This window comes from Fukomys damarensis, unplaced genomic scaffold (assembly GCF_012274545.1).
Source record: "Fukomys damarensis isolate Sample0158 unplaced genomic scaffold, DMR_v1.0_HiC HiC_scaffold_39, whole genome shotgun sequence".
NCBI lineage: Eukaryota > Metazoa > Chordata > Mammalia > Rodentia > Bathyergidae > Fukomys > Fukomys damarensis.
In genome coordinates this window covers 106208993-106226208 of record NW_022900951.1, presented here as the reverse complement: position 1 = coordinate 106226208, position 17216 = coordinate 106208993, and the positions used below count along the sequence as shown (strand labels likewise).

The 17216-nt window shown below is 47.7% G+C and overlaps 1 protein-coding gene across 1 annotated transcript in view; it reads right to left on the bottom strand.

Moving 5' to 3' along the window:
- The window catches only part of Bcorl1 (BCL6 corepressor like 1), a 65049-nt gene that overhangs the window by 14848 nt on the left and 32985 nt on the right, over positions 1–17216 (bottom strand). Inside the window, exons 8-12 of the mRNA XM_010608004.2 lie at positions 14734–15120; positions 9007–9230; positions 4850–5071; positions 3251–3417; positions 2024–2169 (exon numbers count right to left, since the gene is read on the bottom strand). Of these exons, the coding sequence (XP_010606306.1) occupies positions 2024–2169; positions 3251–3417; positions 4850–5071; positions 9007–9230; positions 14734–15120 (1146 nt within the window). The remainder of the gene's footprint in view (positions 1–2023; positions 2170–3250; positions 3418–4849; positions 5072–9006; positions 9231–14733; positions 15121–17216) is intronic.

Sequence of the window (17216 nt, the reverse complement as noted above, 5' to 3'; positions counted from 1 at the left end):
ACTCAGGAGGCTGAGGCAAGAGGATCACCTCGATTTCAAGACAAGCTTGGGCTCTGTAGAGAGACCCTGTCTCAAAAGGAAAAAAATGGGGGGGCGGTATTTAGCTCAATGGCGCCGTACCTGTCTCAAAAGTGCAAGGTCCTGAGTTTGATCCACAGTAACCCCCCACAAAAAGACTCAATCCCAGAATAGTTTCAGAATAGGGGCCTTCTCCAAAGCCAGAGCACCTATTCGTGAGGCACAACTCTTGACACTCAGGCTCCCCTTGTGTGCCAGCAGGAAACGAAGCCCTTTGCAACCTACAAGGACTCGCCTCCATTTTCAGCCCGGTGAGACCACCACTTGGGGAAGATGAAGACAATTAATGTAGCGAGTCAGGCCTGGCAATGGCTTGAATGGGATCAAAATCAAAAAGCTTTTTAAATACCTCAGTTAAATAGATGACATTAAAAAGAAAAAAGAACACACAACAGATTCGGGTACAGGGGCTGGAAAGAAGGGTGGCAGAGGGGATGCTTCCCTAGCCTCCAACCTCACTCCCTGTAGCCATCATCCCATCTGCCCAGGGGTCCCTGAGAGTTGGCAAGGAGTCATTCTGGGATGAAAAATTAGAAGAAATACTCAGTTCAAGGCATCAAAAGGGTGCACCCCTGGTGATGCTCAGCTAAAGCAGTCATCACTGGCCCAGGCCTGAATGAACATCCCAGTGCTCAATAGGAAGAACAGGGCTAAAGGTGTAGGGGAAGTGGGAAGGGTAGGGGAAAGGAAACAAAGGGAAAAAAATAAGGGAAAAGAACATCCCAATGCTTTGTCCCTCATGGGCCTGGGACAAAGAGCTGAGGGAGGCAAATGGAAAGGCAGCCCTCTCCAGCCCGAAGCCTGCGCTCCAGGCTTCTGTCAGGTTAACTGGGACCTGACTGGAGGCTGGCTGGGTGGAAGTCACCCTCCCTCGGCAACCTCACATCACCCCCTTCACTGCCAGCTTCCACAGTGTAAAGGTAAGTGTTCTCTACCTGTCCCTCCTCCATCAGAACCTCGGTAAAGGTCCCTCTTTCTTCCTCTATTATCAGCTACTTTGTTAACCTTTGTTCAATAAACAAATGAATGCCTTCGTAGGAGCTGAGAATTATATCTCTGCTGGGTGGGGGCTTAGGAATAACTGGGGTCAAAACCATGTGGGAGGCAGGAGCCATCTTAGGCTAGTCAGCTCCTCGTCTGAGAGGGGCTCTCCTGCTAACAAAGAAGCTTCTGAGGAAGTTCAAAGATCCAAGTCCCAGCTGCTCTGCTGCTTGGGCAATCTGAAGAAGTAATTCTGAGGGCCAAGCTATGATGTCACTGTAATGTCACTGAGAGAAAGGGGGGGGTCCCTGGAACTCTAAGGTCAAGTCTGAAGAGTTTCCTACTGAACATGCACACGCTATACTCCCTTGCTTCTCTCCCCTCTCCCACCCCTGCCCAGCTCAGTAGACCTAGATCTATCTACCTGCAGATACACAGTGCTAGCCACATATGTGAAAACAAATGTGAGTAGGCTTGGGGTCCTCACCATGGGCCTGAACACCAGCCATCTTTCTAGAAGCAGCAGGTGAGGAAGGGAGGGGAATGGAAAGAAGGTGGACACTAGGATGTGGGAATAATTTTCAGGGAGGGTCCTAGGGTTCCACTTGGTCACAAACAACAAAATGCTGAGTCATTTCTCTGCCACTCACATCTCATTCATAGCACAGGTAAACACATTTGGCCCCAAGCAGATCTATTAGTGGGGCGGCTGTCTCTCCCTCCACACGGTGGTCTACCTCGACACCCAGCAGTGAATGGGTCCCTCTGGAGTACCAGGGTCCTGAAGCGAATGCAATATGGACACTCACAGCCACCAGGCTTTTAAAAGTAGCTAGGGATGTCTGAGAGGCTGAGGGAAACATGTAGAGAGGTGGATGCGGGGCAATGAGGAAGATCCCCTGACAGGTTCGGGAGTCAAAGGTCAGCCCTGAGGCTGCCAGCTGCAAGTCTGAGCCACACTTACCACTGAGAAAGCGTTTCATGGTGTCACTGCTGGCCAGCTTCATGGCCGTCTGACCCGAGTAGGTGGCCAATGTGGGATCAGCCCCATAGGACAGCAACAGCCAGATGGTCTCCAAGTTGTCATTGACCACGGCATCATGAACTGGCCTGTGGAGGTGACATAGGGACATAGTTCCACATGGGAACTGTGATGTTTAAGCTTTGGGCTCTCTTGTCAGGGAAAAAAGGGACATGACCCCGCATAACCTATTAAAGTAATATGTGCTAAGACTTAGGTCAGGGAAGCACCTCTGGCCTGTAACCCCCCATATCATCTGCCCACCTTCTTCTCCTCTTTCTGCAGCCTTTTATTTATCCTCTCTCTCTCCCTCCCCGGCCTCTCTGTCTCTCTCTCCCTCCCTCCCTCCCATTCCCCTAACATATGGGGACAGTCCCTAGGGTACAGTGCAGCTCTACAGGTAGTTCTGCATTTTAGAAGAAAACAAGACCTTGATGGAGGTAAAAGTTAAAGCAATACAGGGATCAAGAATGGAAGGACCCAGGGGTAGGGATTTAGCTCAGTGGTGCCATCGCCTGCCTCCCAAGTGCAAGGTCCTGAGTTCGATCCCCAGTACCAAGACAAAACAAAACCAAGAATGGAAGGACCCAAGTGACTGCCAAAGAGCAAGGATGGGCAGAGGGGGGCTCCACACACCAACTGCCAGGTAGAGCCTGGCCTTTTGGTCTGCATCCTCCTACTTGGTATATAACTCTTTTCTATTCTGCCCAGGAAGTAGGTCCTCTGGCAGAACAGCAGAGAGTGGGTAAATTTCTCTAAGACACAGCAGGTATATTTTTTTAAGTGCATAAAGATCAAATTAGAAAAATCAAATCTGTAATGTTACCCTAAGGTCAGCTTCCCAGTTAGTTCCTAAGTTCCTAGACTCCTCCTAAGGCAGGTACCTCCTCCAGGAGGATATGAAGGAAGGCTGAGAAGTCTTCCTGGCAACAACTGCGTGGGAGAGAATGACCCCTGGACAACCTCAGTCTGCCCTTAATAACCAAGGCAGACTGACTGGCCACTCAGGGACTCATCAGCTCCTGCCCTCAACTGTTTGCCTCTACAGTGCACAGAAGGCTTTATAAAGGCTGCCTGGCCTCCCTGCAGCTCACAGCTTGGCATGCTGAAAAGGTTGGGGCTGGTGTGAGTTCTTTCGAGTGAGGGCTGCGCTGGATGCCGGGTACTTGCCTTGTGCCATCCTGCGCGCTGCAGTTCACGTTGGCCCCATGCTCCAGTAGGATGTTCAGGATATCAGTCCAGCCCCGGGAACAGGCCTCATGCAAGGCTGTATAGCCAGCATTATCTCGGTGATTCACGTCCTCACTATCCTTCTGGAGGCAGTACAGAACAACATCCTGTGGGGACAGGGACAGCTCCATGACCAGGGAAGTCTAATTCTTAGTCATCCTAGCTAGACTCAAAGCCTCCAAGGGTCACAGAGCCTCCGAGCCAGCCCTTTACACCATGGACTGACTGATATGTCTCAAAATCTTTTGTGAACCCAGTTAGTCTTGAGCTGACACCGCCAGCACCAGGCAGTTTATTTGGCAGTAGGGAGACATTTCTTATGGCCAAGAACACTTGTTTGCGTGGTTGTTGTTGGGGTGCAGTCCCCAGAGACATTGCCCTGCCACCCAGAGCTTACATGCCCAGACCTGAACTCTTGGTACTTTGGCAGCTAGGCCCAGGGCAGGGAAATGAGACATGCGGTGGTGCGTGCAGCTTCTGGTGGTAATTCAAGAACAAGAAAGAAGGAACTGTTTTAAGTACTATCCCTGGACGCTGGGCTCAGCAGGCAGGGCAGGGACTGGTCATCACTGTCTGTCCAGGTGTCCCTTGGCAGCCACGCAGACACCCACACTGTGTGCTCAAGAAAGATGGATTGCTTGATGGGAGGATACTCTCAAGTCAGCTCTCCTGTATGGACCAGCCTAGCTGAGAGTGGCTGTTTGAGTCACCGAGAGCCTTTTTAAAAAATCGACTGTATACTCTATAACCAAGCAACTCCATTGCTAAGAGCAAATCCTAGGCCATCATCAGGGCGGGGACCAAGGTACGTGGTCAGGAGAGCACGCATCAACAAAAAAGGGGAGATGACGAAAATGTCTGACAACGTAATTTAACCACAGTGAATGAGGTAGTTTTTCACCTCTACCCTGGCACTCAAGAATCAAAATATATTTGAATACTGACATATATATTTGAATATAGATGTATATATTTGTAATATTGAGTGATCTTGGACACATCATTTAACATTGCTAAGCCTTCATTTTCTCATCTGTAAAATGGGGCTAATTATATCTCCCTCCATAGGCTTACTGTAATCCAAGCTCAAACATGTCAAAAGGGGTGCTCCTGCCTTTTTTCCAATGGATAAGGTGTTACAGGTGAGGTTAGCTCAGCTTTGCCCTTCACACCTGCTCCTGTTTCTTCCACCAAAAGCCAGTATGAGGGAAAGCTACCCCCTCATCCCTCTGAGCAGGGAGCACCACCTAGGGAAATTTAACAGTCAGTGAAAATCCCGAAATCCTCCTCCTGGCCTAGGAATGTAGTGGGTGATATTGCCACCATTTCAATTGCATTGATCCCAAACCAATGATATTCAAATGGGCTTGCATTCCTAGACCCTGAGATCAGACAGGGGCAAGGCAGCCCTAGAGGCCACGCAGGAGCAGTGGAAGGAGGCCAGTCTGGACTCAAACCCTAGAGCAACCAAGGCAAGAAGCTTCTTTCCCAGCCCAGACCAGTGTCATCTGTGGCCACCCACTTAGAGAGCTCACTCACCTTATAGCCCAGGCGTGCCGCCCTCTGCAGGAGGGTCTCACCAGCATTTTTGTTCACTATGAGCCGCCGTGCTTCTGGGGGAATCTGCCGGGCTGTAGGTGACTCCGAGGCCTCCTCTGGGCCGGCACTTCGGGACTTAGAAGGTGTACATGGTTCTGTGAACTTTGCAGGGGTGGGGGATTTGGAGGACCGTGTCTTCTGTTGGCTCCAGCGGCCTTTGCCCTGGAAAGCAGATGCAGTGCTGGGTCAGGCCAGGCAACATATCCCATCCATCATCACGACACTTGGCTGCCAGGGCCATTTCACCTCAGCTGTGCCCACGTGCGGATTTGCCGATGGTACCCCAAGTGGCTCAGAACACTGTCAGCTGTAAGGCTAGAGGCCGGGCTCCTCACTAGCCATGTACAGTATTTTCAAGATCCACCCGGAGTGGGGGGGATTCAAAATGCATCAGATCCTGACCTCACACAACACAGAATGATGAAGGGTTTGGAAACCAGGGGTGGAGGGGACATCCCAGCTACCCCATGCACTGGGTATGCCTTCTCCACCTGCCTCAATCCCTGTTTACTGAGGTTTTGGATAAGCCATACCTGCAAGCCATAATGGCAAAGAGAAGCAGAAATAGCTGTCTCTGACTAAAATCATAGGTCCTAATGCCTTCACTCTTGCTGCAAAACATCCCGACAATCAACCTCATAGGTGTTTTCCTATCTTTTGCCATACCTGTCCCCAGATCACACTCAGGCATATTTTGGATGGTGGAAGGAGCTGAGGCTTTGGAACCAGGCAGGCTGGGTTTGAGGCTTGCCTCTGCTATCCATCAGCCGTGAGAGCCAGGGCCCAGCCCAATACCCCTAAACCTCCCTCTGTCCCTTGCAGGGTCTTTGAGACAACGAAATGCTGCAAAGACTGCAGAACAATGAGCAGGCAGGTGCTCACAAAATGGCAGGAAAGTCCTCTCTCATGAGTGATCCCTGGGTGCCTCCCTTGTCCTCCATGTTGAGATGGAATGGCTACAGTGGGTTCCCATGTCTGCCTGTCGGGGCAGGGAACTTGTCTCTAATTCAAGGGTCTTCGATCAGCAGGACTGTGCTTGAAAAGCTGTACTGAAGGAACCAAACAGAAGGAGCCTCATGTGCACCCAACCTGGTAAGTTAAATGACGCAATTCTAAACTTGGGGCTGGTACCATAAACGGGTGAGAGTTTGGGGGGCTTTGGGAGAGGTGAGCATACTTTGCATGTGGAAGGGACATGAATCACTGGAGGCTACAGAACAGTCTATGGTAGCCAGCTCCCAAGATGGCTCCTGAGGATCCCATATCCCCTCATTTGTGCTCTTGGGTAGCCTCGTCCTACAAGGGACAGTGCTGACCTATATAACATACCTAAGCCGAGACTGCAGAAGTGACAGTATGTGACTTCCAAAGCCAGGTCCTACAAGACACTGTGGCTTCTGCTTTGTTGTCTTTTGCATCACTTGCTGTGGGGAAGGGCAGCTGCTCTGTGTCATGAGGACACTTACGTAGCTCTCCAGGGAGCTCCATGGGGGTGAGGAAAGAAGGCTGCCCAGAGCCAGGAAACTCACCAGCAATGCAAGCGAGCTACCTTGGACACAGATCTTCTGGTCCCAGTCAAGTCTTCAAAGGAATCCAGCCCTGGCTGATACCTGGCCTGCAATCTCACGGGAGACCCCAAGCTGAACTAGTAAGCTCCTCTTGAATTCCTGAGCCCCAGAAACTGTGAGACAATATATGCTTACTACAGTAAGCTACTATATTCTAGAATGATTTGCTGTGTAACAGAGCCTTTCATGTACATACGCATACATACACACATATCCCGCAGGGCATTAAGATCTCATTTAAAGCCTATGGCTTCTATACTATTCTACTACCCTCTTCCTCTGCCTATCCACAGCACCTACTCTTACTCATATTAATCTGATACATAAAGACTCACTTTCTTCCTTCCTTCCAGTGTTCCATAGCTAAGGGTAAGTCTCACCTCCCCTGCTAGGTTTTTGTTTTAACTTTTTTACTGTTTTGTTTTTTGTTTAAAATTTTTTTGAGACAAAGAATCACCACATTTTTCCAGGCTGGCCTCCAACTCCTGAGCTCAAGCAATTCTCCTGCCTCAACCTCTATGCCTGGTTCCTGTGCTAGGTCTTAAGCTCTCTGGATTCATATTGTTCATATTGTTAGTTTCTGGTCCAGGCTCAGAGCTGGGCACACTATATGTGGTGACTTGATTCAAGCCAGTCATGTGCAGAGCCACTGGTTGTGAGAAAAATATTGTTAAGAAAAAAAAAACAATCAAAAAAAAGATGAAGTTCCAAAGTATTTGCTTCCTCCAATAAATTGCAAGATCACAAGATGCCATGATCAGTCCCTATCCCAAAAGGGCAGAGGTACAGTCCCTAGCAGGAAGACATTGGCTATGAAAGCATAATGCTGCTTTATAGCCAGGAGGATGGGGCATATAATGGCAGGACTGGAGGATGCTGGGTAAAATACCCAGGTTTTCTGTAAGCCAAGCCAGGAGCCAAAGGGTGACTTTCTTTAGAGTGGCCAGCGCTGCCCGGGCACACAGCAAGGGAGGCTGCCTCAGAGAGGGTGGAGCACGAACAAGTAGAGGGAGCCCTCCCCCTCTCCCTCCCCACCCTCCTGGCTCTGAGCCCCTGTGGGAAGAAGCCCTTGGCCAATGCCCCACTTCAGTATTGCAGGACCGTCTCCCGCCCTCCCCCCGCCTTACTTCCCACTACAAAGCCCTGTGCCATGGGGGCAACTGGAGCAGGTGGTGGGGACTGGGAGAGAAAGAAAGGCGGGAGGGAGAAAGGGAGGCCCTGGAGAAGAACAAAACCCTCTCCAGGAGAAAACTGAAGCGGACACACTGCCAGGCAGAACAAGACAGAAGCACCAGAGTGTCCTGCTGAATGCCAGGCGGCTGGTTACCTTTGTGTGGAACAGGACCATGTGAGTGTCTGGGGCAGAGCAGGGGGAAGGGCAGGGGGTGGTAGGAGCCTGGGATACCCACCTTTTGGCAAAGCTTCCAGGGTTGCAGTGTTCCCTACTTGACCACCCCCTCCCTCAGTGTGTCCGGAATCCAGACAGAAGCCACCCATTCAGAGCCTATGAGGCACACGGTTCTGCACCCAAGAGGCAGAGAAGCCTGCTTCATAGATCCCAACTCCGGCACTCAGGGCCACTCAGTAATGTCTCACACAGGTCCCTCACACCTCCCTGAGCCTCAGTTTCCTCATGGTAAATAAAGGTTGGTAAAGGTGTCTAGATATCTAAAAGAGCCACTGCAGGAATTATGAGCAAAAAACATGAATAAATCCCTTAGCACAGACCAGGGTTCCCTGTCTTTCTCCCATTCTGGGCAGAGGAAATGGATGCTACATATACCGTGCCACGCCGTGCCTCTGTCCTCTCATTCCTGCTACTGTTTGAAGCACGAGGATGTGTACCAGCCCTCAAAGGACAGCACATACCCTAACACAATGGAGAACCTTAACATCAATACCATGAACGTCAGACACAAATGAAATGTAGATTTTCAATGAGGGTGCTAGAATGCTGACCTAGCTGATTGGTAAGTGGCCACTCTCTGATTTCTAGGCTCCAGGATGCAAAGGAACAGGGAATGAGGGTGGGCTGGGGAGCTACAACCTGGGCCCAAGTGGAATTCCTTCAGCCAGCCCTACCCTCAAGCAACCTTTGTCTAGACAGCAAAATACAGACTTCTACAAGCTGTTTTGTACCTTGACTGACTCAGAAAGTGCCATGGTTCGTTTTTAATGAGGTAATCCCAGACAAAATCTTCTTGATCGGATGTTAACAAGCTATTCAGGCTAACATCCTACCATATTCTTTAATTCTTCCTTAACTCAGAGGAGATTCAAGGATTGTAGAGGATAAGCCATCATGGGCCAAACCCTAGAGCCAGCTGTAACTTTAATTCCCATTCTTCAAATGCTATCCTCAACCCTTCTCGAACTAATTTGAAAGACTTTAATACTTACGAGTTAATCTCACCCATACACTCCCTCCTACTCTCCCTGTGAAGATTCCTGTTGGAGAAGCCTAGTGGAAAGCCTGCTTTCTCTTGCCCACTTCTGTCCTTTGTCTGGCTCCCCTTGGTAGCCATGTACCTTTGCCTCTTCTGAGATGTTTGCCATGTGCTTGGTCTTGCACTTTCGTTTTCCTGATGGCTTTTCAGGATTTTCAAGGCAAGCTGGCTCTTCCAGGTTGTTTGGAAGGAAACCATTTGGTGACTCCGAAATCCCCTGGGCTTTGCTGGGCAAGAGAAGGTTCCTGTTCCTGAGGCGGTGCTCCGAACTTTGGGAGGAAGTCTTCTGCTTACGTGCCTTTAGATCTGAGCAAGAGACAAGAAAGAATGGATGTCAGAGAAGTGGAACACTGAAAAGCAATACCATCCCCTAAGATGGATCAGAGAACTTTGGGGATTTGAATTGCAGTGTGAAGTTGTGTAACCATCAGCTAGCAGCATACAGCGCAGCACAGCGCTGACTCTTCTACTGAATGCTTCCTGAATGGCCACCAAGTCCCTCCTCTGCAAGCAATAGATAGCTCCCGGCCCTGCCAGCAGGGGGCAGCCCATCTGGCTGTCGACCAAGACAAGGGCAATTCTTAACAGATTTTCCCCTAGCTGAGAGAAAATCAGAATTTCTTTTAGCCATTTCTTCATCCCTCTTGTCTCCAATATGAAAACAAATTTAGGAGCTGTGCTAAAGTATCAAGTACATTGGGGTAGAGAGTACCTGATATTGAAGGCTGCTTTGATGGCCTCCATTTCTACCCATTTGACTGTCCTTGTCACTGTCTGAGGACATCAAGATCAAAGCAACAGAACCTCCCCAAGATCAGAAGGTGCCATGGGCCAAATGTGCTGGTGGGTGACAGTAGAAACCTGCCACCTTCCCTTGTTGGAAATCAAGTCAATGCTGTAACTAGAACACACAGGCAGCATATCTGATTCCAGCTACAGCTCACTGAAAAAAATGTTTTAAAAAATCTACTGGGACCATCAGCCAACATCATATTGAATGGCCAAAAACTAAAAACCTTCATGTTAAAATCAGGAACAAGACAAGGATGCCCACTATCGCCACTTCTCTTCAATATAGTTCTGGAAACATTAGCCACAGCAATTAGACAAGAGAAAGAAATTAAAGCAATAAAGATAGGAAAGGAAGAAGTTAAACTATCATTATTTGCTGATGATATGATACTCTACATTGAAGATCCAAAAAACTCCACCAAAAAACTTCTAGACTTAATTGACAGATTCAGTAGAGTATCTGGATACAAGGTGAATACCCAAAAATCAATAGCCTTTCTATACACAAATAACAGACAGACAGAAAGAGAAATAAGGGAAAAAATTCCTTTTACAATAGCATCCAAAAAAATGAAGTATCTAGGAATCAATCTAACAAAAGAAACAAAAGATCTCTACACTGAAAACTACAGCACTCTGAAAAAAGAAATCGAAGAGGATATAAAAAAATGGAAAGATATCCCCTGCTCCTGGGTAGGAAGAATCAACATAGTGAAAATGGCCATACTACCGAAACTGCTATATACATTCAATGCAATGCCAATTGAAATTCCAACACTATATTTCACAGAACTAGAAAAAAGAATCCAAAAATTCATTTGGAACCACAAGAGACCTAGAATAGCAAAAGCCATTATAGGCAACAGTCACATGGCACCAGGTGTAACAATTCCCAATTTGAAACTATACTACAAAGCCACTGTGATAAAATCAGCATGGTACTGGCAAAGAAATAGGCCTGAGGATCAATGGAACAGACTGGAAGACACAAAAACAAATGCAGATGTACTCAGCTACCTCATCTTCGACAAAGGAGCTCACCATCCTCAGTGGAGGAAAGATAGCCTCTTTAATAAATGGTGTTGGAAAAACTGGATATCAACCTGTCACAGATTAAAATTAGACCCTTATCTTTCGCCATGCACTAAATTAAAATCCAAATGGATTAAAGATCTAAATATTAAAACAGAAACATTAAACTTGCTGGAAAGTAAGTTAGGCAGAACTCTGGAAGACATTGGTATAGGAAAAGACTTTATGAACAAATCCTCAGTAGCACGGGAACTAGCAGAAAGAATCAACAACTGGGATCTCATCTTACTAAAAAGCTTCTGTACTTCAAAAGAAACCATTAGCAGAACTAAGAGACAATCTACAATGTGGGAAAAAATTTTTACCAGCTGTACCTCAGACAAAGGACTATTATCAAGGATATATAAAGAACTCAAAACAATCAGTCCCCCCAAATATAAAGACCCGATCCAAAAATGGGCATCCGAAATGAACAGACATTTCTCATACAAAGAAGTGAAAGCAGCAAGAAAATATATGAAAAAATGTTCCACATCACTGGTCATTCGAGAGATGCAGATGAAAACAACACTGAGATTCCACCTCACCCCACAAAGAATGGCTGCTATCAAGAAATCACACAATAACAAATGTTGGCGGGGTTGTGGGGAGAAAGGAACCCTCCTCCATTGTTGGTGGGAGTGCAGACTAGTGCAACCACTATGGAAATCAATATGGAGATACCTCAAAGAGCTTGGACTGGAGGTTCCATTTGACCCAGCCATCCCTCTGTTGGGTATCTTTCCAAGAGAACTAAAAGAATCATATCACAGAGAAGTATGTGCACCCATGTTTATAGCGGCACAGTTTGTAATAGCTAAATCTTGGAAACAACCTATTTGCCCATCCGTTGGAAACTGGATAAAGAAGTTGTGGTTTTTCTATAAAATGGAATATTACTCAGCCATAAAGAGCGAGAGAATAGATTCATTCATAGGAAAATGGATACATATTGAAGATATACTCCTAAGTGAAATAAATAAGTCCCACATGTGTAAATACCAAATAGTTTCCCTGGTGTGAATATTCTGCAACAATGCATAAGATTCTAATAAGATTACTGACATTTAGAAATGGGAGGAAAGGAGCTAAAGGTGTAGGGAAGGTGTGATACGTAGGGGAAGAACAAAAAGGGAAAAGAAAAAAATGTGAGAGAATGAAAAGATGAAAATAAAGTGTTTGTAGATGGGGAGGGGAGGAGGGGGTGAAGGGAGGGCAGAGGTAAGGGGAAAAAAATGAGAATCAAGACTTGCCATGTAAAGGTACATGATCCCAACAATGAATGTAACTGTACTGTATCCCTAAATGTACCAATAAACTCAATAAAAAAAAAAAAAAATCTACTGGGAACTCCACTAGTGAGTTCTTATCCCATAGAGTCTGGCCTAAATTCCATGTGTAAGGGTGACAGACTGCTGGCCCTGATGTCTTAACATTGGTGCTATATGGCTTGGCCATTGTGTGATTAGACAGAAACAAGCCATAATCTCTCTGAGCCTCAGTTTCAGTATCTATAAATAGGGAGAATATACATTCCAGGAGTGGTAGAATTAAATAAGTTAACATTTGCAAAACCTTCTATCAAGTTACAAAGAGTAAGGCATCATTATTGTATTACTGAAGTGCAAACTCTTGAGGTAAGGCCATGCCTGCATGCTGTCTGCCCACAGGACTGGACACCAGGCCTAGCACTTGGCAAAAGATCAGCCTCAGTTTCTCCATTAGAAATGAAGAGCCTAAGATCCAAGAGTTTTCACCTCACCTCCCCTGACCATGGCATGAACTTTGTGTGTGACATTACCAAGGGCAGATCCAGATATACAAATCCCCCATCCAGTATGAGGATCTAGTTGGAGCTTATGCATAGCTATTGAGAAGCCGGCTATTGTACCACTGACCCCTTTTCCTAAAGTAGCCCCAGCCCACTAATGGGCCCCCAAAACCTGCTCAGAAGTGCTGTGCTAGATGGTCTCTAACTGAACTTCTAGCCAGAACATTCCAAAGCAGGGCTTTTGATGCAATATGTCTGGGCTGTGGTAAAAGAGGAAGGAACAGAACTATGCCTTGCAAGGACCTCAGGAAGCATGGAGAAGCCACATTACAGCATCCACTGCCACAGGGAAAACTGCCTTGCACCTTTTTTATCCAGGGCCGGACAGACTCTGGAGTTGCAGAGGAACAAGGGCTTTACAGCAGGAATGAGGAGTAGAAGTAACAGATGTGGGAGTAGAAGTGGCTCTTCCCAAACCCTCTTCAAGTCAAGAAGGGACCCAGCCAAGCCCAGGGCGAAAGTAAAGGTCATGAGGCTGACAGGAAGAAGGTGATCTGCCTAGTTTGGCTGTTGACTGCTTCTCTGTTGACCTGAGAGACAGTAGTAGCAGAAGAGATTGACCCACGCTGAGGAGAGAGATATGTTTGTCTGGCAATTCCTGCATGAAGATGCCATCTCTGTGGGAAGGTGATGGGACCACATGCCAAAGCCAGCTGCCTCAATGCAAAACCCTTAGACACATCTTTGGAGGGAGAATGGCCTACTTTCCAACAACTGAACCTGCTCCCAAGTCCAACAGGATGCCCTGGTCACTGGTGTTCTCCATGTTACTGTTGGTGCTCAGGTGATATCTAGCTAGCTCTCTGTCATAAATGTAGTGGAGATCTCTCTCCATCTCTACAGAGGTGGCAAACTGGGGCAGACAACCTCAAAGGTCCTTCTGGTTCCAAGGGCCAATAGCTCCCTAAGGAGCTTCGAAGCTATGCAACCAGCCCTTACTAGAGAAAATCTGGTGATACAAAAATCTCCTCTTCATCCTAACATAAGTGGCTGGGGCCAATGCTTTGACATCTCATTCATGACTAATCCACTATGATTCTGGCAAAAGAAAGGAAAAATTGTCCCCACTCACACAGTTGATGAAAATTAGCTCAATTACTCTCTTGAGCATAAGGATAGTTATCATATATATCTTCACTGAAACAGAGCCGGAAATGAGGTTAAGCCTTCTTTGCATTATAGCAAACCCAGAATCTATTACCCACTCAACATGAGTTTATTGTGCTTTAGCTAACAAAGGGACCACAGATGTTTATCAGCAACTCAGAATGAACACAATATAGGAGATGATCAATTACCACTTCAAGGGTAGAGGTTAGAGAAAGAGGGAAGAGGCAGAAGTGCTATGGAACCCAGAGCTGCACTTTTTGCTCACTTACAAATCCACCATTGGAATGGGCTTGAGCAGTATTTAGTGGAGAATATCGATATTAGCCTCTTGTGACAGTCCGTGACCATGTTTTACAGCCTTTGACGTGGCCAAAGAACGCCTGGTTTTGTCTTTGGGCTGCCTGCTTTCCCAATTCAGATCCAACAGAAAAGATGCCATCTTGGGTCACCTCAAAGCTTCACCTCTGGATAATCTTTATGGCTTTATTTGAGAACAGAGTTGTGCCTGGTTTTACTTGAAGTTCTTCTGTTGGTTTGAGGGAACCACTGTATTCACTGTATTTCTTTTTAGTTTAGGGACAGAAGGCATCCCATGAAAGACAGCCAATACTCTCTTTCTTCTTGAACCCAAGATTCTAGGAGAGAACTTATCCTCACCAAACCCAACTCCCTCAAGCCAACCAGTGAACTGCCTGGTATGGCAGTGGCACATGCCAAGAAGGTGACTGTGACCAGACCCACAGGTTCAGACGTCTGTAAGAAACCAGGAGGCTTAGGCCTTTGTATCCTCAGCTCACCTGTAGGCCAGTCCAAATTCCTTCCATCTCAACATAAAGCCAAAAGCTTGGGGCTGGAGTTGCGTGACCTCCTTCGGCAGCTGGAGGTCAGAGCACCAGGATTCTATGGGTCCAGAGGCCTTTGGCTGGTGTAGAGCAGACAGAGCTGTGACCACCACGATGCCTGAGAGAGGGGCTGTGGGGACAGCAGCACCCTGGCCAGCCTTACCTGCTCTCCCTTTCTGCCGCTGCTCTTCTTGCTCTGTCAGATACTCCCCAGTCTGATATTTTCGGCTCTTCTGCCGCCTCCGTTTCTTCCTCTTCACCAGTCCTTCCTCCTCATCTTCCTCCTCCTCTTCATTGGTATCCCACATTTGCCGGGCAGCCTCTTTCCTCCAGGGCATCTCTCGGGCTCGCCACAGATGCCTGCGGCCCTGGCTTAACAGAGTCTTGTCCTGGGCATGATGGCTGCGATACTGAGTGTCCCGCTGGGTCTTTCTCACCTTCCGACGCTTAGCCGGGGTGGGAGTCAGCTCCTCCTCTTCTTCTGTGGGGAAGACTTCCTGGCCTCCCATGTCACTGTCTGCCACACCAGCAAAGGAGCTACCGATGCTTCCTGTGGACGGGACGTATAGAGGACGGTCAGGTACCTCTTCAAAGAATTAAGTATGGTGTTGGCATGAGTGCCCTGGACTAGGAGTCTGGAGGTCTGGGTTCGAGTTCAGGCTGTGCCAGTTATTAGTTGTATACTTTAGGAAAGTTTCTTTACTTCTGGTTCCTCTTCTATAAAACGGGGATACAGTTCTCTCCTCACTGACTTCACCAGGGCTGTTCTGGGTCTTAAATGAGATCTTTCGCCCATAAATGCTTTCCAAAGTCAGACATATGGATATATTCAACTATCAAGTATTAAAAACACACACCCCTGGCCAGGGATTTAGCTCAGTGGTGCTGCACCTGCCTTACAAGCGCAAGGTTTTGAGCTGGATCCCCAGTACCAGAAACACACACACACACACACACACACACACACACACACACACACACATACCCTTATTCATCTATGGTGTCATAGCACTTGGATCCACTTCATAAACTCTCGCTCAGCACTTACAAGGCGCCAAGCATCATGCGAGGGGCAAGAGAGAGCCACAGGTCTCTGTGGTTGGGAAATGATGGCTAAGGAGCGGGTGAAGGAGGGCAGCCTGGCACCCCTCCCCAGCTCCTGCTTACTCTGCAGCCTCACCAATCTCGCTGAGAAGCAGAGCCATCACAAAAGAAGAGTCCAGGAATAGTAAAGCAGAGTCCCTTTCCTGTGACAGGCAGGGTTCAGTCCCGCCCAAATGCAAGGCAGAAGGCCCTCTTCCCTTAATCTGACCCCACCTCCTGCTGAGCTGCCAAGAGTTCCGGGGAGGAGTTTTCTCCCTGGCCCCTCCCCCAAGCCTGGGCCGCAGTTGTTCCTCCCCACTGGGCAGGCACTTCCCCCTCCATTCCTGACCACCCGAGGGTGATGGCACCTTTCCTGTCCTCCTGGGCCACCTGGCCAAGAGGTCATTTTCTCCCCCCACTCTTTCCTTCAACCGTCCTAACAACAAAAGCACAATCCAAAATTGGCCTGGTTTCACACTACAGGAGATCTGACACCTTCCTTGCAAGCAGCTGTGAGACACTACCATTTTTCTCCCAAGGCCTGGCTGTTAACTCAACAATCCCCAGATCTTAGCAAGGTCAGCAGAAGAAAGACATGAGTTAAGACAAACAGAACCACCCTTGATCAAAGCTTCAAGTTAGTCAGACCATTTAAAGACAGCAACTATCCAGTAAACTTTCCATTGTGTGGACCAGGCAGGGAATGAAGTGTTCTGGTTGATCTAATATTCTGGTTAATGCACAATCACCATAGATGTCACACAGGGATCACTGATTTCCAAAGAATCAAATACAATACAATGTGTTTACGTGAAAATGGGGCTGGCTGTGATGTAATCACACTTTGATGAATCAGAGGACACTGCAGGATTTTGTGAGGCCCCCCCAGGCCATCATCATGAGGCCCACTCGCCACTGCACTGGTCCTGTGCTGAGGTACCAGTTAACAGAACATCAGATTGTTGAGTTTCCATTGTGCCCCATTCCATTCAATTTGTATGGGAATCCAAGTGAAGCAGGGAAACCTTCTCTGGTCATGTGTACCAACATAAAATCAGCAAAGGAGAGTGGAGGCTGGAAAGGACTATCTGTTCTAGACCCCTGAGATTTGACTGATACAATTCACGATGCCCAAAGTGAGTCTGCCACCCCTGACAACACAGTGGTCTTCCCCATTTTAATGATGCCTGCCACAAAGAGTAGTAAGACCACCAGGGATTTAGCTCAGTTGTTACGCCGCCTGCCTAGCAATCGCAAGGTCTTGAGTTCGATCCCCAGTACCCGCCCCCAAAAAAGAGTAGTAAGACAAAGGCCGAGAGGTTTAAATGTCTATGCCTTACATGGGTCCCATTGATCACAAGATACTCATGCTTAGAGAACCAGCTTTCTTGAGTGGCACAATCTTTCCTTTTTCCACCATCAGCTCCCAATAAGAGATGTCGAATTCCTGCTCCAAAAAGCTAAGCAAATAGTCCTAAAACCACAGGCAGCTGGGCGTGGTGGTACAAGCCTGTAATCCCAGCACTCGGGAGGCTGAGGCAGGAGGATCGCTGTGAGTTCCGA